General features: G+C 24.9%; 1 protein-coding gene across 1 annotated transcript in view; it reads right to left on the reverse strand.

Moving 5' to 3' along the window:
- Positions 1-23,512, reverse strand: part of LOC126908601 (leishmanolysin-like peptidase) — a 39,658-nt gene extending 16,146 nt beyond the window's left edge. The window contains exons 1-3 of the mRNA XM_050690829.1: positions 23,201-23,512; positions 12,648-12,748; positions 394-424 (exon numbers count right to left, since the gene is read on the reverse strand). Of these exons, the coding sequence (XP_050546786.1) occupies positions 394-424; positions 12,648-12,748; positions 23,201-23,320 (252 nt within the window). The 5' untranslated portion in view covers positions 23,321-23,512. The remainder of the gene's footprint in view (positions 1-393; positions 425-12,647; positions 12,749-23,200) is intronic.
- Positions 23,513-23,520: the final 8 nt, after the last annotated feature.

Below are 23,520 nucleotides of genomic sequence, written 5' to 3' on the forward strand. Positions count from 1 at the left end.
AAATTTCATATAAGTTCAGCCTTTAGTATTTGTGTTTATTGTATAAGATTTAACATTAGATATATTTATACCAAAAATTAAGAAAACAGTTTGAGCTGTGCATAATAACATACTTTTTAATTAAAAGTATATAATTGATTTTATTTTTAAATTTTGCAGTTTTGTTTACGATTTGTTTAATATCAATAACTTTAAAGTGTAGGTGTAAATTATATTTTTGACATTTTACGGATAATTAATTAAAGTTTGTTAGTTTAATTTATAAGAAATAACTATACAATTAGTATTTTGAATGATATAAAGAACATAAAGTAATTAAAAACTAATTTTAGTATGAGCTCTAATATTATTTTATCATAAAAATAGCTATTGAAATAATATAAAATAACTTACGTTTATCAATTGAAACTTTTCTTCTGTAAGCCTGGAAAATAATATATTCAATTAATAATAAAACAAAAATTCAATAATAATTTTTCATAATTAAACAGGTAAATATTGATTATTAGTTCGTAGATAGTTTTAATAAAAATATGTGATTACACAAATGTTTAATAAGTAAGTTTCAATTATATCATGGTAAATTTGATAATAATTAAGGAGAAACTTTTTCTACTTAATTTTTTTGTTTTTATTTTAAATAGATAGACGTCTTTAAAAAGTAAATTATTACGCTCATATAAGTAAACATTGAACAAAAGATAATCTAAACGAATCGATTTCACTTATTCTATGACCACAAACTACATTGACTTTTAAATAATTCGTTAACATAAACATTTAACCATATACTTATTAAAAACAAGTTTTAAGTGAAATACCGCTTGTTAAAAAATGAATATACTTTTTTATTTGCTTTAAAATTAATTGCTTAACGTTCTATTTAACATTAATAATTAATGATCCAAAATTAAAGATATTTTTATGACATGACACGATAAATCCCATTTCAAAAAATTCAATTTAAAAACCATTTGTTCATGAAAAATCATTATGGATGCATTAAAAAATAAACTCAACTAGCAATTCAAGTTTAATAAAGAATGATTTAATAAATATTAGTATATTGTACCAGAGATGTGAATTTATTATTGAATAATAAGGGAGCGCATAAAATATAAATGTTCCATTTATATTAAATTTTAATCGATGTTACTCTCACTATAGATGACATAATTACGTCTAAATTATTAACAATACAGTTAAATTTCATACAGACATTGTAAACGGGCACTTAACTAAACATTTATCTAATTCTATAATATATTAAAGAGTTTTTTCTACAATTAAAATGAATATTTTTTTTTTAAGTTTTCGTTAGTAATCATATTGGTTTGGAAATTTGTTAATAAATATAGTAGCTTATTGATAAACTAATCAATATCAGTTTAATAATTAAATAAATAAGTCAACTAGGACTATATTTACAAAGTGAATAATACAGATATAATATAATACTTCAACAAATCATTCATTCAAAATGAAAACGTTTAAGCGTTTACGCTGATTTTGTAAAAAAAATACTCATTTATAAATTGACAATAATAACGTGTATATACGTGCAAAATTTGAAATATAACAACATCAGTTATTCATCATTGAATAACTGGATGTAAAAATATGATATAAAGAAACAGAAATATATATATATATATATATATATTTTTTTTTTTGTTCAGAAATAACAAAATCACAATCAATACTATTACCTAGAGCAAAAATCACTCACAAAAGTCAAAAACATAACTCGGAGATAATTACTAAATAAGTAAGTACTATTATACAAGTAAACAAACAAAGAATTCAATTACAAAAATAAGTTTTGAGAGTACCGATTGTACTTAATTTACTATAGAAACACTGCACGAGAATATAATAGTAATGTTCATAAGCTTTGTATTAATTACCGTGTGCGAAACATGTATGCTCAGACATAACGATTTTACCAAACTTCTGCAATAACCCTAACACAGTCAATATGATATAACCGAAGTAAAATCCCACAACTTGATCTAGAATTTCCGCATAATATGTAACATTAATAAATACTCACGGCCTGAAAAAATGGAATCTAACAATAGAATGGTTGTCCAAGACGCTTTTACCATACAATAATGTTTATATTAAAAATGTTTTTAGCAGACCTTAGTTATAAAACATTATACATTTGAAGGTACCAAAGAATTTTCAACTATATATTAAATCAAACGGTTTCCATGTACTTAAACCGTCATTTAATTAGTACAGTACAGAAAATTACACATCATTGTGTACCTAATGAAAATTACCCAACGGAGTAACACTATGACAATATTATGTGCCCGGGGAAAGTTTTTCTTTCGTACTTTAACATTCGGTTCAAAGAAAGACAAACAATTGTGTAATGATATCGTAAAGCGTTTATTAAGTACAATTTAATTTAAAATAATATTATTTGTAAACACTTTTTATATTTTGTTTTAACACTTGTATTTAGTTTTCAGGTGTAAACAGATAAATTAAAAACTGTTAAAAATTAGATTATAATTCATATCGAATGTTGTCACGAACTCAGTTGTAAAATTGAAAATACATCTAGTTAAGTGACATAAAAGATAAACTTTAGAAAATTTAATAATTTTGTTATTAATACAGTTTTCAATGCCGTTGAAAATGTAAAAGTTGTAATGAAACAAAATGAAGACAAATATACAAAAAAATGAGAAAATTAATAAAGTTAAAATTAAAAAAAAAAAGTTAGTAAAAAGAATAAAACAATTAAGTTCTCAAAATTAATTTCTTTAAACTGGATTCATGAAATTAAAAATGTCATAGTAAACAATTAAAAAAAACTTAACAATTTATACCCCCGCAGGTGTGTAAAAAATCGTTCTTTTCTTTAAAAATAATTTGATGTCATTGTTGATTTAAATAAAACTTTTCATATTTTTCTTTACTTCTATCTTTATTGAATCTATTATTTATCATGAGCAATACATTTATCTCATTAGGTTAATAGTCCAAATATTCTCTCCAACGATATTAGACTTCTGTGTTTAATTAATACTTAGCGAGTGTTCATTTAAACCCCATTAATAGCAATAGAAAACGTGATAATGAATCATTTACAAAAGGTTCATTTCTTCAATAGAACAATTTGATATATCGGCTCTTGAGGTTAGCGGCGATACTTACACTTTCTGTCAGTTTTAAAATTAAAACTATGAACACAAGTGCGCACACGATGTACCTGATATGTCATTGTAAACAGTTACAATACATACAAACTAGGATAAATATTTAAAATGTTGATGTACATTTTACCGCGACCTTAGATTATAATTACTGTTTCCGAGTGATTAAAGTAAAAGTGAATTCTTTAATGTCGACTGGATTTAAAAAAATCACGAATTTAAAATCATCATACAATTAAATGTTCATTAATAAATATCAAGAAAATGACTACATTTACGCCTGATTCATTAAGGAATTCATAAAATTTCATGATTTTTGCTCTTTAACGCTATTATAGCTAATTAAATGTGTATAGTGGTAATTCAAATACGAATGAATGCTTATAAATGAAAAATAAGACGTTGAATAAAAACTGACTCTATACATACATTTCATTTTATTTAGTTATTTTTTCAAATAAAAATCCATTATTAAATGAATCGGATAATTAATACCATTTTTTAAATTAGGTAGTTTCTAATTGTTCCTATCGAGAAAAAAATACATATCACGAGTTCACTGACAACATTTCTATTTTGAATAAACACTCGATCATTTATCAACTCGTAAAAGTCTCTTGAAATGCAATGGATACCGGTTTCCAAATTAACGTTTATGCAAACTCTTTAAAGTATTGAATATATCCAATCGAATTTCGAGAGGCATTTACCGACAAACTTTTAGAAATTAGACTTACAAAAACGACCTTCCGCTGACAAACAAATGGTCAGCTTCATGTAACACGTAAATAACGACCGAAATAAATGTAAGTGTTACATTTCAATAAGCTATCAAATAGTATCAAATTGAATTTAATTCACCTTAACAGTCAATGGCCCATTATGACGCAACAAACAGTAGCTGCATTGTTTAAAAATGTCAAAAAATAATAGTTAGCTATCCGTTATTGTTTCCGGTAAAATTTATCATATTTCTGTTACATTAAAATTCACATTACATTTGTTATTCAACAAAGAATTTCAAAGATTTCTATTGAAATATTTTAATAGAAAATATCAGAATTTGACAACTAGTAATTCTCAACAATAGCACTAGGGAAGTTAATCGAATACGAGTTATGCGTTAGGTGAATTTTGAATTACATAGGTAGTAATTAAACTTAAACATTTATGTACATGGTTGATGAATTATATAATTTTTTAATAGACAATGGCCATAAGAAAATATTTTCGACCGAAAAATCCAATGAGTTTTCATTTTTAAAAGAATTACAGTTCATTGAAACTAATAACCAAAAATTGATGACTACAATATTTGTCTAAATTTAGATATAAAAATGAAGATACAACATGGATGTTTTTTAATTTTTTATACACTATAACATCATATTCACTACACAGTTAAAACTGAGTACGGAAAATACTTAAAAATGGTTCAGATATACTACTCGTTTTAGTAGCAAAAATAACTATGAATCAAAAAACAATTCCAAAAATCAAAAGAGTTGTCAGTAAAATCACATAAAATGACTTTAATTTTACAAAAAATTTATACAAAATTATCAAAATTAATGTATTAATGTCAACATCTTAAGTATTTTCGATATTTGACAATAATGTTTATAATGGTCTGCGAAACAGTATAGATTCAATTTTAGAAATTAGAAAAATAACAATTTTTGCACTATCAGTATGTTTGTTTTCCTTATTTTATTAATATTACGGTTCTCATTTATCGGAAAATAGGTCTAATAATCAAAATATGTGTGCTAAATCTGAAAAAAACTGTAATCCATTCGAGTGTCTGTATGATCGCAACAATGTTTCGTCGTCGAGTTTTTAAATCCGAATTAAGACTTATCGCACAATAAACGTTATTATTATTTATATACGCGTTACGTCGGATTGTACGACATGACAAATGGGTTCAATTCAAAGTGCAACGAATAGTATAAAATGGAAAATTAGATTTTAATTCGCCGCTGTTAGTATTGCTGCCAACAAAAGGTCACTTGCCTAATGGTATCCAATAAAGATGCCGACGTACGAGAGTCGAAAGAGAAAAACTTTGAACACACGAAACCTTTTTACACGTGAGTTATGATCAGTTCGGACTGGTTTACAAAACGTACAGGTTATGGGAGTCATTTTGCCCAGCTATGTTTCTTATCTTCTACACATGTTCATAGCAACGTCCACTACGCCTATATAATCGACTTTGTATAAGGTCTTAAACAAATAAAAGTATACTCATATACTTAATTGTTTTAGCACAACTCCAATAGACGTTTATAAATAATAAAAAAACTTCACGTTAATAAATACATGAGCTAGAGAAATTAACTTTTTCAGATATTCTTAACACACTTTAAGTAAATTAAGTTTTCAAAAACTTCATAGTAGTACTAAGACACTACATTACTTAGATAATCCTTATTTTAAAAAACGGGTTTCAAAAGATCATAATGCAAACTTATAGCAATCAAATTTTGTTTTTAAAATATGATTTATTTTAGACGGGAGGTAAATAAAAAATAAATAATCTAGTTAAATAAAAGTATACCATTTAATTCTATTTGATTCTATAGAAAAACTAAATTCTGTAAATGACAACATTATGAATAAATATGTTTAATAAAAAGAGATAACATATTTTGCTAATAAAATGTAAAAATGATAGAATTAATTCACTGATAAAAATATACAAAGTGTTCAGTAAGTCAGGAAACAGGTTTCTATTGTTATCATTGTTTATAACAATTGACCTGTTTCCTTTCTTACTGAACACCCATATACTTACAGAATATGTTATTATTTAGATACGAAGTTATTTAAATCGAAGGGAAGACATAGAAAAGAAAATTTTTAAAAATGTTCAAATAATTTCTCATAAAGATGTATTATTGTAATTATTTTTTTCTACTAATATATGAATAATTGTATTAACAATAATGTCACTTGAGGGAAAATATGTGAAATAAAAGGTTCTCTATCTGTAGATTTCAAGTATTAAAATATCATAGTCCCAAGTTAAAAAAAACACACGACAAAAGTAAAATAACACAAATAAAAATATTGAAGAACGATAAGGATGCATTAAAAAATTGAGTTCTTCCCTTTATATTGTATAGATTGTCCGTAAACAAGGTGCTAGCCGTACATCAAAGAAAAAATATATTTTCCTATATCTAAATAAAAACATTTACTTATTTAAGCCTTTTTCTATGCTTAGTATACTCCCTATTACAACTTATGTTGGATTTATTTTTAAATTATAACTGTTTGATATTTACTTTTTAAATATACAGCTGTTCGGTAATTATAAAAACAGATAAATTGTTACAAACAATGAGAACAATAGAAACCAATTTCCTTACTTACTGAAAACTCTATATAATGATAACAAATAAATAGACAATTTTCTAAAGTATAAGATAAATTTAAAACAAAAAATACATTATTGAATGCAATCTTTCAATCGTTAAGTGTGTTATTTGATTAGAACCCAGTTTGATTTTCGATATTAATTACTTTTGAATAATTACTATAATTACAGTGATTATTTCTGTTGGTTGATTAGTACGCTTTTACTAAAATTCTATGCAATAGGCTATAGGTCGTGAGAAATACAGTGTCCACTATATGACCCATACAATGGCCCACGCAGTTGAAACTATAACGTTGTAAATATTCCACAGAGAAAGTCAATAAGAAAATCGTTGTCATTAGTTGTTTAACCATAAACGATCACCACATGAATAACTACGCACTTGGCGAATCTCGTTATTTTATTATGAACAACACGTGTAACGTTAGCCATCGCAGTTCAACGCGAAATGACGTAAAATTAGATTACAACAGATAGCAATATTTAACACAAGTCCTAGTTATAGAGATGTTTTAATTGTTATACATTGTTTACTCTCAAATGTAGATATATTAAAGTTATTGTTCATTGTTTTCATCTAGCCGTTTGAGAACAACATTGTTATAATTTTAAAGATTCAACCGCCAACATGTTTAACGACCGAATAATATTTCCGATGAGAATTAGAGATTTAAAATTAACTCTAAATTCTAATAAAATCTATGTATCGACGCATGAACGAATCATTCAGTTGGGTCACTAATGCATTTTTTATGACGGATAGTGTTCTACACGGTTTTCCGTGCACAATCAATCACAGGGATTGACCAACTTAATAATTCTTATTCGATATATTTTTATGGTGTCTGTATTTTCTTAGGGCGACCTTCCTCTCACTTTGTAGATGAATACATATACATATCGATACACGTTCGATTTCGCAAATACCGCGTACCGTCACAATCACTACATAATAATTTAATAGATAAGAAAACCAAACAAATGTGCCATGGTCGCTATTTCATTCATGAATGCACAGCATACCATACCGATAAAAACAATGCACTACTGCGCGAAGATTACTCCTATAAAAGCTTTATCAGAAAAATGTTTTTTTTTTTAAATGAACATTCTGTTTAAATTAAATTTACTCGAGTTATCGGAATAGTACGAATTCTGTTTACGATTGTCGTCAATTGTGACCTCTTAATGATGCGTGTATAGCTTTTGATGACGCAAGAGACAAAACAGATTTGAAAGGCATTAGCTATAATAATAAAACATTCTTTAGTGATCATTACATATTGTACTAGATCAAATACTAATTATAAACAGTTAGTAGCCATCACAACAATAATAATAATTGTCCGATGAAAAATGTATATATAGCGTTAAACGGAAGCCATGAATAGGATGGGGTAAAACTAACGAATATCATTGCATTTTCAGGAGAAGAAGAAATAAGTTTATATAATAAAAATTCAAATAAGGTATGTTATTCGTATTGTTCAGCAAAGCGAAACAGACACAAAGCTAAATTAAACGTACTTTTAATGTTGCTCTGGTAGAATGCAATATTCAAGTGCTCCATTTGGAGATAAAACGTTTCAGTTTAATACAACATTGTAAGTGCGACGATAAAATGTAATTTAGAAAATCCACTATTAGTATATTGTATTTCCTTGCTACGAAGAAATATAAAGAATTCTATAAAAATTGAACATTGAAAAGTAGAACGCTCAGGGAGTATAAAATAAATAAGATTAATAAAAACAAGGAATTATGACAACATATAAAATTGATGTAAGTAATTATAGAAAAATTACTTTTAACAGTTAACCAGTTTATTGATTCACTTAATAAACACCGACAAAAAAAAAACAAATACTATGTAATATGTCTATGAATTTGAAATAGATTTTATATTAAAATTAAATAAACGCAAACAATATGTTTATAGAACTTTTTATTGTCGTTTCCTTTTTTTAGTAATTACGTCACGAACATTTCTCATAAACTCATAAATTTATCTAACTACTTTTAATACAATTTGTTTGTCGAAAACATAAAGTGTCAATAAGTCAAAGAACTTCTTGTATTTTTGATTTGTATCTATTGTAAACAACACTGTTCAAAATAAAACTTCTTGGCGATAATAAAAATAAGAAATATAAATAAGTATTGTTATCTACAAGTCTAAGAATTATAACGTTAAGTTATCTTTTAGTCATTGATTGCGAGAGTATAAGTAGTATAAAATTGCTAATATAATGCAGATGAAAATCTATAAATGTATTTACTAAATGTTACGTCTTTCTAATAGCATACAAGTAAAAGAATACAATATGAAATGAAAAAATAAAAGTATGATAAAGATAACTAGTTAATAAAACATTCTGGGTTTATTGAAATTGACCATTATTAAAATAATATGCATTAGAATTAACGATACCATTCATAAATACTGGAGTGATAAGAATATATATTACTATTGTCTTATAATATAGAAAAGAAAATATATTCTGTTCAAATGTTTTAATGACTGATATTGTATCCTAAAATCTGTACTAAAAATCTCAAAATATGCAATAAATCTTAATATCAATTTAATTTTTTGTTATTATTGTGTGTAAACAGAAAAAGCTCAAAAACAAACATTATAAGATTTAAAAACATAATATTAAAAGATCAACGATTAGTTACGAGATGCGAATATAATAAACACAGGAGTACATGAAAAGTTTTTTATGACCAAATTATTAAATTAATCAAGATAAATAAACGTCTCACACTTTTTTAAAATAACAAGTGATTATTTTGTTGATATTTAAAAGTCAAGCAGCTATTAAAATGCAATGACCTGACATGCTAAATTTGTATCAAATGTTATTGAAAGTTAAATAAAGAACACACGGTTTGTGATTTTAGTTTGTGTGTTTTGTAGTTAAAACCAATCACCTGAACTGTTGAAATGTTCTCTATAAAAAAGCTAATATATTGATCTTTTAAGGATTGACATTTAGGTACATTGAAAGACTGTTCATAAATAATTTACATCTTTATACACATCAAAACGACCAGAGACTGTTTTTATTTCTCTCACCTTTCAAGTCTTGAAATTTAAACATTTTATCTTTTTGACGTTAAAATATAATGCGTTATATTTTTTTCGTGTCACAACGTACAAATTTAATTATGTTTACTCGAAAAAAAGTGTAATTTTTGGGATTTTCCTAAAATATTAAAATTAAGCTGACAACAAATGTTAACACGAAAAAACATATAAATGTAATTGATACGTAGGCGATCCATCGAATGAATAATATAGTCTATATAAACAAGTGTAATGAAAACTTTCGAATTGATTGACGTGAAGAGAAAAAATAACGACCAAAGAGATTATAATCGCCAATGGTTCGTGACTTCCAGAGTCCTCGTAATCTTTCATTGTCCTTTAAAAATCCAGGTAATTCATGAAGTTTCTACTAAATTTAATATCATAAATAGAGTACAGTATTTTATCGCTAGTTCAACACTGAACACTATGGTAAATTGATTTTATTTAATATATACAATTCGTACACGATGTAATCAATGATAATAACACGATTAAAATCGATCTATTTTACAATGAACGCGGTCGAAATCATTTGAAAAACATCAGCGTTTTTTTTTCTCCAAAAAATAACTAAGTTAAAATTGTTCGCGATATTGAAAGGCGTGACTGAATTACTATTTGATTTTTAAATTAATTTTCTGAATAGTGTGCACGGATTTAGATTTACATCATCTTGAATCGAAATTAGATCATCGAAGACAATAGACATTTACCGTATACTTGTAATAGAACGTATGGATAACAGCGATTGTTTAACATCACGACTGAATAACTTATGCAAAATAGTTTTGATTTGCACGCACAATTCAGTTTGTTTCCTTGTATATAAATAGCATGTACTGGACTAATAATCGTTCATGTTGCAGCTGATATCTCGATAAATGATGTGTGTATGAATATAACTTAAAGATAATAAGGCTCAGTAACCTGTCAGGCATAGCTCAGGGGGTCCCCGGTAAAATAATCTTTTTTTCATTATCACTTCGCAATTATTCATTAATCATTAATCGTGTTTAACGTCCTCTAATTCAAGAAGTAATACGTAAAAGATATCCAGTGTGACAAAATTAATGTTACATTAAATGTAAGTCTTCTAAGTTTATTCTCGCATAACTTGAAAATCACACAATACCTTATTTAATGTTTTACTGGATGATGTTGAATACAATTCTAAATATAAGATCGTTAGAAAATCACGTTTCTTTATTTATCAATGTTTAATTAGTGTTGAAATAATTATAAACATTTAATGCCTCCGTGTTGATTTTTTATAAATATTCCAAAAAATAAATAATTTTTATTTTCTTTCAATGAAAACTCAACCGTCATTATCTTATCAAATAACTTATCGTTGTTTGAAATCTCTATAAAAGATTACAAGCTAAATTTTTTATGTTTTTCGATAAAAGTTCAAACGCCATAATGCTGTACATAGTATAGCATTGTACTATTAAATGCTAGGAAAAGGCATTAAAACTTAAGTTGAAAAATTCATGAATCTCCGGTATATACAGGTGATCCTTTTAATGTAAACCACTTAATAAATCTAAAACTAAAATTATAGGATTAATTTGTTTTTAATTTATTTTAGATAAACATTTTTTAATTTTTAAATCGTGAAGTATTTTATGAAAATACTTTAAAAAGGTGTCACTTTTATATTTCAAATAAGTTTTTACTATTATAAAATATAGAGTGAAGGTGAGACGGAGGCTATGTTAATTTTATCATTAGACATTGCTCAATAGTGACCTTCCTCCCACTTAAGTGTGAAAAAAATGACAAAATTTGTCGATTTTTAAATTTGTAATTTTTTTGGATATTTCCCCCATTTGCGGGGAACGAGGGAAAATTTTTTAATTTTTAAGGGTAATGTCTTCAACTAGATACAATTTGTGATCTTTTGACGTATTGTTAAAGTAGTGACAGACACAAAAAAAAAAAAAAAATAAAAAAAAAATAAACACATCATGGTAAAATTAATACCTTCTCAGCTTCGCATCGAAGCTAAAATATTAACTTCCGAAATACCCATCCGAAAATTGTTATGGAATCATTAATTTCTTAATTCATTCATTTAGTATTTTGGCTGTTATATTGCCATAAAAAAAAATTAAGTAGACACCCAATTAGGATCCAAAAAATGAACATAAAAAACACTTCATTACTGGTAAATTAACAACAACATGTAACTAAAGAAACAAAAAGCAATGTTAATATTATTTTGATTTATTAAGTTGTTCACGATAAAAAAAACTATTCTGTTATATGACAGAAAATTATACTGAGATTGATGGAATATCGAAGATGGCTAAATTATTTTTGATAATAATAGAAGCTGCGTTTTTTTAGATTTTTTATCACGCAAAAACTTTGAAAACAGCTTTAAAAGTTCATAATATATTTTCTAATTGCTTTTCTTGATAGCAGTCATCTTTTATTGAAAGTTAAAATCAGCATCTGTGTATAAATCATTGGAAATATAAAAACAACAATTAACGGCAGCTCATCTAGACGTTTTATTCTATTGTAACTCGGATACTAGAAAAAACAAATGTTTGAAACAACAACTGATAAAATCGTTTCGGTAGGACGATTATGACGGCGTCGACTGTGATGATGATGGATAGCCACTGTGTCACGAATGACTCTTAAAATCTCATGCAAATACACAGTCAATTAAATACATAAAAGTCACGACTACTGGCTGTATAAACCGCGTGTATAAAAAATCCAAGCAATAAATGTCTCGCATTGAATTGCTGTTGTAATGGTTGCATCTCATAAAAAATTTGTGACAGTATAATAACGAAAATAATCGCAGTACCCAACAGGAGATTATAAACCCATAATAGTAATAATATAAATGCCGAATTGCTCTGACACTTATTTGCGAGTTGTTACTCTCGTGCTCTACTTGAAGTTAAACTAAATGACAACGACGATGATAAATGAGAGACACAACATTAGTATAGATATACAAACTCACCTGTATACGCTCTCGTCGTAGTAGAGAAGAATACGAAGCGGCTGATCAACACTTCTCTTTCTCATTATGTGCACTGGTTCAATGTGCACTCCGTGGATCACCTGTAAAAATAACAATAACACATTTGAGAATGAATAATTATGATTTATAGTATGTAGCTCTAACAAAATATTTACAACATAAACAAGCTCGTGGAATCGTGAATGTTATCAACTAATCCTAACAACATAACCGAGTGATATAACGTATGTCACAACAAATCAAGGGGGTCAGAACTCGAGTCCCGCTGTATCACCGAGGCGTTAAGATGGACCTTACAACAATATTTGTTTATTTGAAAATTCGTTTATTATAATCTTAAAATTACTCAAATGTTTCTATCAATGGCAATATATTACTTGTGGTATAATAAACTATTTGAATTATTCTCATTATCCCCTGAATCGTTGTAATTATTATTATTAGAATAAGAGTTGTTTAATTAATTAACAATTATAATGTATTTCTGAAAATGAGTCATGTCACGATATTTATTATGTTGAAAAATTGTAATCATGTAATTGCGAAGCCCTAATATAATGATTGAATTCTAAATATTAAAAAACAAGTCATCAAAGACATAATGCACATAAGAATAACTTCTAGGTATTCAGTACAACTAGATTTGTGTACCAAAACTTTTATTACTTTAAAAATTGTAATAAAATATTACAATTTAATATTATAAAACAAAATGAAAAATTGTAACATATTTTATATTTTATACACAACATTTAATTGATAATCTCCTTCAACCGTATGAACTTCAAAATTCTAATTCACAAGTAAACAAATATAGACATTTATAAATTTTTATTTAAAAGCTAAAAGCTTTGTTTAAACATGCTTCAGTTCTGTAACTGAAGCGAACACTAATTGAAAATATATTAAAATACATATTTAACATATTTACAACAACAACTTTATTCAACTTTTTGTTATTATTTTAATGTTTTAGCATTTATAAATGTAAGTATATCAACACTGTTGAAGGAATGTTTATGTATACATAAACTTTCAAATAATTATTATTATTTGAGACATGAAAAGGAATTACCAAAATTCAAAATATACAGTTTTAGTAACGTTTCAACCTACCAGCGTACCTAACTCGATTACATATTTAAAATTTATTAGTCTACTGAAAATAAATAGACTTAACATTTCAAAGTAATTAACGAAACAATACATAATTTCTATTGATAATTTCACTTCTAATTAGTATTAAAAAAGTCAAATATCATATCAGTTTGGAAAATCAATTACGTTAAAATATAATATCCCAAATAAGTACAAAAAAGGAATTTTCATTTGGATAAAAAAAAAATTGTTGTAAGGTGTCTTAGAACGCAAAAACATTTAAGTCTCTTTAACAGTGTCTTTTTTAAAAGATTCCATTAACATTTACTGAGAGTAGTTTGATCTAATTTTTTCAGTATTGGTATTCATTAAAGTTTTACACAGTTGTAAACAAAATATTTCTCAAGCTACATTGACCAAATATTAGATTATTTTTTATTTACACTCTACCGGTACAACTAAATAATAAAATCAATAAAACAAATTTCAAAAATTGATTGTTGTCAGAATAATAAGAAATGTTTAATTATATACTTTTTTTTATTATATAAAATAATATTTCTACTATAAAAAATTTTCAACTTTATATTTCATGCAAAGCGTATAATTCATTTTGATAATAAAAAAAAACTATTTAACTAAATATGATATTAAATAATGATTGCCTTCATTCTTAAGTCATATTTATAAATAAGAATTCTTTGCCTATTAGAAAATCGTAGTTTTATATTTTTATAGAAATAAATGAAAATGTACTTAGGCTGAAATAATATGAAATAGCATAAAGTTATTTTGTTTTATTTATACTTCATTATAAAGTAAAAGCATGTATAATTTTTAATATCGTCGTATCAATAATTTATCATAGAAATATTCTCTTTAATGCACTAAATTAAATAGTATGCAAATTATAATATATTATTACATAATTAGCATCTTTTATTCATTTAAATGATTAATTTATGATTTATTTATTAATATGCGTTTATTTAAACTGATTATTCACGATTATTTACGAATAATATTCACGAAATTATAACACGAAAAAACACTAAATATCAATAAAATCAGGCTGATAATGTTCTCATAAAAACATTATTAAAATTACATAAATTGTTGATACAACTATTAATAAACTGTTTATTATATTGTATGTAACACGTATTTTTATTGAAACCAAACTCAGATTTTTATGGATAACTCAAAAATAATAATTATTATAAATGAGCTTTAGTTTGTCTTTTATTAAAATTAATCAGGTAAACAATATATACATTTTTCTAGAAATTAAACTACAACACGATGAAAAATATAATCTAGTTACATTTCAATATGACTACCATGTGACTGCCCTAAATATATACGCATATTTGTGATATCAGTTCATCAAGTTTATACGGATCTTTTTTATTGTTCATAAAACACATTGTTAACAATTCGTTATACATGTATTGCGCATACGACATTTTTCATTACCAAAATATTATTTCAACAAAACATCCATTTTGCGTAGATTTTCTCATAGAATATTTATAAAAGCTACTAACATAATATGTTAGTATGATGTGTTCTACAATGAGACTTTTTGGTATAAAATATATAATATATCTTTTGTATTAAAAATCTCATTATAAACGTTACAATTGCTCTTATTTAAAGAAAAAAATTAATACTAACTTCATGAATCATTGAAATGAAAATTAAAACAAATTTCAATATTATTAAACAATTACAACATAATATAGTTAAATAACTATGAATAGTAATAAATTTTTAAATTGAGTTACTCTCTATTAGATTGGTTAGAATGGTTTTAATATTTATTAAAATAGATTTGTCACTAATATATAAAAGCGAGACAACAAACGATATAAAAAAATTAAAAATACAATGTAATACCATAAGTTTTTTTAGAATACGAAATTCGGGCTTGTGGACACCTAAAACAATGCTTATCCGGAAATTATATATCTGTTGTTCTATGAAAAAAGTACAATGTACGTTACGTTATAGTCAGTTAATAGTTTTTTAGGTGAACAATGAATAAAAATCACGGTTCTTAATTCGAGGAGTTAAGCACAATTGCAATAATAAGATGAATTAAAATTGAAGTCGACAAAGACATTTATTATGTAACATTAAAACATTATTACAGTTAAAGGTACATAATGGAGCTGATAAACTACGAGAAAAAGAAAATATGTAAAATTAATTTATAGAATTTTGTAAACACATAGAATATTATTTTTAACAAATGTATCGTAATTTATTAAAAAGAAAATTTTTTTTTTTTTTTTGTGTCATCATCTATTGTATACTACTAACCAATAGTAACGTGTAGAACTTCTACATATTAAAAATGATTTATGATAATGGAATTTATTAAAAAGGTTATCAATAAAAATACATAAATGTTGAAATAAACCTTATGTGCACATTTTTTATAATTAGGCTTTCAGATACCCTGCCGCATTAACTACGGATATCTAGTACGTGTACTTGAGCATGAAAATTTTTTCTATTGTTACACATATGTACAAATAATGGCACGCGACCAGTATTGTCTTGTCCAAAATACAACCTACTAGTATAAATTGAACAACAATGACTATGTTCCACGGTTAAATCGCAACACATAATTATAATTACACATTGTAAAACCAACCAATCACGCGACATGCAGTTTTAATTTGTTATCTTACAAAACTGTTGAGCTACAAAAGTTGCGTCGAATTTATAAAATAGTTAAGTATTATTTAGTTAAATCACATTAGATTCTTTTCGCCCAACACCTCAAGCTGAACTCCATTTTTTCATCTGAACTATTTTTATAATAAAAAATTGTAATCCTAACTTTTTCTTTAAAAGTCAACTAATAGTATCCTTTGTAAACAAAAATCTTGATACCAATACTAATAATATTAAAATACTAAATAAAACAATCAGATACTTGTTTACACAGTACTCTCTATATTACCGACTATCTCTATAAAAAAAACTCGACACTTCCAATATTTAAGTTTTTTTTTGATAGGTTTCAAAATTACCTAGTTTATGATTTATCTAATATGAAAACAATTTAATAAAATATCCCAAAAAACTATATACTTTAATATAGTTAAAATAAAATTTTATTAAAACTTGTATTTTATTATATTTTTGAATAAGTTATTAAAACTTTTGATAGGTTTCATACTTTAGTTTTCATAAAGTTAAATAACATAGGTATACTTTATTTTTAAGTTCTTTATTTGTATTATTACTATAAAATTGATATTAATAAGTCATTTTGTTTATTAAAAGTATTAATAAAAAAATTATTATAACTTAAATTAATTATATATTATTTGTTGTATTTTTTTAACTACTAATTATCCTAATAAAATTTGGTATACTATATGATATTGTCTACATTTACATAGTAAAAATTATTAATATTAATAGGAAAAAAATATATGTCACTCAGTAAATTTATAAGGTTACTGAGTTTTATGTTGAATAATAAAACGATTGTATGGAATCATGGTGACCAATAAAATAAAATCTTTCACTTAAGTCATGCCGTCTAACTCCAACACTTAAATCACACATGCTCTTTACAGTAAAATTTTTTTCTAAATTTTATTTGTGTTAAATCAATTCTATAGTTTAAGTGATAAATTTACTACATATTTTAGTTAATTCAGTGTATCCTATATAATTAATTATCATCTTATACATTATGATGTATAAAGAGATAAAATAGTTAAAAATATGAAAGTTCCAGAAATATTAGTGAATGTATTTACAGATGGCGTTCAATGTCGAATTACATCATTAGTTACTATGATTTACACACGAAAATAATTTTCAACGGTTAAACACAATATTAAGAAAAATAAATATAATATGCCAAGAAATCTGTTTATAAAACCTATATGACATTATAGGTCAATAATGTCATAAAGCTAGTTTTACATGGTAAATTATTAATTCTGACATTAAAAAGGACGTGGTTTTATATTGGGAATAGCTCGTTTATTTATTTTCAGATCATTTGTAAAGTATACTCTAAATAATAATATATCTGTTCATAGGCTTCGTTTTCCACGTAATAGGGTGACTCTGGATAAATAGAAAATTGTAAACCCCAAACATTTTATCTTGAAATTTATATTATTTGCAACAAAAAATTTTATTTCAATTTTGATTTGATTAATTTAGTGAATTAATATAGTATTTTTTAATTAATACCTCGAATCTTTTAGACTTGAATTTTAAGTTTTCTGTAAAGAAAGATAATATCCATGTTCGCTCTAAGTACAATTATAATAAAATTATACTTGACAATAATTTATATTTAATTAATTACTAATCAAAGGTCAATCACGATATTTAGTGTCAAAAATACATTAATTAAATAATAATAATAAAAACCCTGAGATAAACAATTTATGAAGGAATATCATAACAAGGACATACATTCAATACAAATATCGTTAACGAATAGATTCATTGATCAGATGTACATTGGGCAATATACTATCGAGGTCAATGTCATTAAACTCAGCAGTAATATTAAACTCTAAGAATATGACCAAATAAATTTGCCAAATAAAAAATGACATATAGACGTTGAACAAGTTGTACACGGTGAAAACAATGGACGTTTCTATATACACTCTTCAATATACAATGATAGCCGTTGTAAGCTCAAACGGTCATTAAAAAAATAACAGTGGGATATATCAAAATCGAATTTGTATCGTCATTAATACTCGGACACAATATTTTCCATCATGCGTGTTCGTTTTTTAAATAACAATATCACAATTAGGGACTTTCACCGAAAAAATACAACACAAATTAGATTCCCACTACTAGAGCGCTGCTTTAAGATCTAACAATGATGGCGAGTGTGAAGCGATGAAGTTTAAAAAAACGAATGTTAATATTAAATAATAAAACCAAAACCACGTTGACCTTGTAAAATTCACTACAATACTGGACTTTGGGAATACGCGAAACGTTTAATATGAATTTCTTTTTAGTTTAACATCTGTAAGTCTAAAATTAATTATTTTGGTTTTTTCACAAAGTTACAAGTTAAATGTAGTAATGTTAACATATAAAATAATGAATAGTAGTACCACAAAGTTAGTATATATGTATAAGATCAATCGGAAAACTAAGAACATTGTCATATTATTAATTAAATTTCAAACTTCTAAATTGCTTTCAAGCGGTTAGTAGTAATACTAATTAATTAATTTATAATTTTACAGATGAGTTTTAGTATAAAATTAAAAAAATACAGTTACTAAAATTTTGTCAAATATTTTAGGTACAGTAAAAAATTAATTTTTTAATTTGAACAAATTATTACTGAAAATATAAAAAATATATTATAATATATAATATATAAAAAAATAATATTATTAATTATTTTAAGCATGTTCTTTAAGATATTTGAGGAAACCTAAAATGTACAACTGAATTTTAAAAAATTGATATCAAAACGCTCAAATTAATATAACCCAACCTAAACTTATACATAATTATCTTTTATTTTTTAATTTTTACAATCAATTTTGATTGATTCATAAAATAAAAAAACACGCATCAAACTTCTTTCATTTTTTTCAAAATTCCAATAGTTTATATTGTGGTAAAAAAGTAACATACAAATCTTCAACTAATATGTTGCGTTAAGTGACAATACGAACCCGGATGTCATTTTATTTCCTTCGTGCGATGACAATAAATACATACATTTTTAACAAGTGCAGTTCCCATAGAAAGACAATTGATTGTGAACTTATCGGTACAACGAGTTATACAACTAGTAAGAGTGGCTGTGCGATTTTTTAGGTTCGAGGGTTCTGGGCTATTGCGTTTATTGTATATAAAGTGGTAATCCACTTTTTTGTTTACGTATACAGCTTCTACTTTTCATAAAAATTCACAAGAACACACATATACACAACTTCAATAAGTTATTAAATTAGATACACATACTCAGTGGTTACTGTTTTGTATTTTACACTATACTACAGACACAGACAGGAGGTACCTTATTTAAAATACTCGAGGCCATCACGACCGACCACGGAAATACATATGAAACACCCTATTGGTTAATACACACTTACATAGTTATTGAAACATATAACGTGACTACAACCACATCATTAAAAATTATGACGCTAGACAAAACACCACTAATTAGAAAAACATCAAAGTAAATAAACTGAAGTAATTAATAAGTGTGAATATTTTTTAAATTATCAATTCATTTAAAATTAAAATAATTTTGGAAAAATACGATCACTACTATTTATTAACTTAAAATAAAAATAAAACTAATAAAATATTTTAAACAGCTTATCTAAAATTAGACAAAATAAATATTAAAAATACAAGAGGAATATATAAGAAGTATAAATAAAACAACAGCTTTTATGGAGAAAATTTATACTACTTTGGAAAACATTTTTGCTTGCATAAAATAATTACAATAATACACCCTATTTTCATTTAGTATTCTACACGTTTAATGATAGAGGCGTAATTAGAACTATTTTTAAGGGTAGGGGACAACTCAATTTTGTTTACTATGATAAGCATGGTAAAGAAGATTTTCGGTTAAAACAGTAAAATGATGACCGAAAACTAAATGTTATTAAAGACATATTTTGTACATGTCGGCTTTATAAAATATTGTAGCACTTGTTTAGGTAGTGGAAGCAATCACTCTTATGGTCTCCATATGATACACCCTAATTAAAAATTGCAAATAATTTAAGGAACAGTGAGGCTAATATTTCTTATTTTTCAAGAATTGAAAGCTTGTTATAAAAAATTACATTATACTTGTCCTTAGATTCAATGATGTAAAAAATAATATTGAATTTTATTAACCTTAAAAATTTTCTGACCAATTATTCATAACACAAATTTAATCATGAAATAAATAATTTATGTACCATTTTTCAATATTTGTATTTAAAAATATTCAAATTTATAATACCTAATTTAGCATTTAGTAAATATAATCTTTTATGCTAACATTGCCATAAAAAATACTTTAATATCATACCTTATTCATTTACCTTTTTAAATCTAAGAAAATAGTTTATTTTATAGAATAGACTATTTTTATTATTTATTTTACTCTTCAAACCTAAAGAACATGTCTGATTTTATAAATGCGATTTTTGTGTTAACGTGTTATAAACTCGTTTATTTTTAGAGGACAAATCATTCAAAATTAATTTATTTTAATTATCTTACTAAATTACTATATTTTTAAGTTACGAATGAAAACAAAGCTATCAACTAATTTTATAACTTGACTTTTAATGCTAATTCCATTAAAAAATAATAGTATAATGTATCTAAAAATCATACATTTTACTGTTCTTCCAAAATTATGAACGGATACATCAAAGAAAAAAATCAATTTACTAAAAATACACCAAAGAATGCTGACATTTTTTCTTTCAGCATTAAATTTATGCAATTCAAATTCAATGAAGATAAAATCTTTTCTTTCGATTTAATTTAGTTTTGAAAAAAAGACAACATCCTGTTCGAATAGAATAAAATATATTATGAAATACACAATAAGATATGATACCTATGAAGTGACGTATTTCTTGTACTATTATTAAAATGTCAAACATCAGATAATCAATGTTAAACTGTAATACCAAAGAAATTCGTCATTTGAATTTTTTTAAGCCAGAGCCTCAGCAAAACTAAGAATTTAAATACAGAATATAATAATGCTTAATTGTTTTTAGCTGTAAAATAATTTTTAGCTGTGAAAATGTATCAATATTATTTTTAATTATAACAAGTAAAAATAATTTTAAAATTAACATAGAATTCATCTTGATGATTAGTGATAAGCAGAATAAAACACAAAAAATATAATGAACAGATTTTAATAAATAAATAATAGTAATCGCAGGTTTTTAAATATATGTGGATAATAATCGATTATGTATAAATTATATGTATAACTATATACTATTATATGTATGACTATGTATGAAGTATACATGTCCATAATATCAAAATAAATACAACATTGTATTGTATCAGTAATTAATAATTGATATTTTATTTTTAAGTATTAGATTTTCATCAACCAACATTTGTTTTGTTTTTGGTTAATTTATTTGCTGATAGTTTCTTTAAATAAACCTCTATGAATATATTTTAGTCTTAAAATCCGAAATTCCGGTAGAAAGTATATACAGACGATGAATTTTTTTTATACCAGGAATATTTATTAAATACTTTAGAGAAATACTGAACTGTAGATAAACCAGACTCATCTTTTTTTGTAATACTAGTCTGACGAGTAATGATTTTTATTATTAAAAACATAGTTGACCCCAATTCCCTAAATAATTTAGAAAAAATTAAGAAATTATACAATAATTAACGTTATGTCAAAAAATAGCCTTAATACATTCAATAATGAACTTGTGCATTTATGCGCTCTAAAAAACAACCTAGTAAAACCAATAAATATTTTATCCATATATTTGAATGAATGAATAGTTGTATATATTTTATAAAATACATGAAATTATTCATTTATTTTCTTGATAAATGTATTAATTAAATTTTTTGTTTCATCAACAAATAAATTGTTCATTTGATGAAGTTTTTATTCTTCTAATAAAAAAAAAGACTTATTAAACAAAAAATGATAATTTAAATGTATATTGATAAATAATTAAGATTAAGACCCCAAGTAGTTGGGATAAAGGCGTGGAGAATAGAGACTAAAAATGGGCGTAAGTTTAATACTTGAAATAACATATTTCAGTTGTTTCTTAGGAAAAAATTTAATTCAATCTTAAATAAACTACTAATATTAAATTAATCTTAACCATGTTTGTTAAAAATATTTCCTTTAGCACTTGAATTCCATAAATATAATTTATATTTCTTAATAAATCTAATATTATACCATATTATATTATATTATACCAAATCGAGATAATAAATTTTCAATATTAATTCTTTAAATTAAATTATTGATACTTATTAAATTATTGACTCTTTAAATCATATAATTTAAATTAAAATATAAATATCTTTTTTAACTTTTAACCATTAATTTTGAAAAAAAAGTTCAATTATTTTAATTCTTTTAGACGAAATATGTATTGAAAAATAATTATTAAATATGCAATACTATAGGTTTGATTTTTAATATTCAATTTAGACCATAATTATGATAATAGATTATTGTGTGTTATTTATGGAATAAACAACAATAGCTATTGATCCAAGTTCAGTTATAACTTTCAATACAATATATACTCTGGCATTAAATCCTTAACGTAAGTCTTTACTCTCATGTTGTTTAGTAAAAATTTAACACTACCTAACTAATACAACATTACATACAAAACATATAATATTCAACATACCTCTTCGGGTTTTGGATGTAAATGACTGCAATGTCTTTGAATAAACATACCAGTAGCTGAATAGATAGACATCAGTAATACAACAATGAATTCGATTTTCCATTTTACTTTAACAGGCATAATTAAATTTTAAATTAGATTACTGATACACGAAAACAAAACACATTTATATATAACGTAATAGTTAAATTAATTTAGTCAAGCATTAAAAATATATAAAATAAAACTCTATCGCATGTTGGAACAGTTTGTCTGAAATATCAATGCAAACGACAGTCATACACGAATGACACCTGATAAGATACTAAACTCTAAGCCAT

The sequence above is a fragment of the Daktulosphaira vitifoliae genome, unplaced genomic scaffold, assembly GCF_025091365.1.
Source record: "Daktulosphaira vitifoliae isolate Bord-2020 unplaced genomic scaffold, ASM2509136v1 Scaffold_5, whole genome shotgun sequence".
NCBI lineage: Eukaryota > Metazoa > Arthropoda > Insecta > Hemiptera > Phylloxeridae > Daktulosphaira > Daktulosphaira vitifoliae.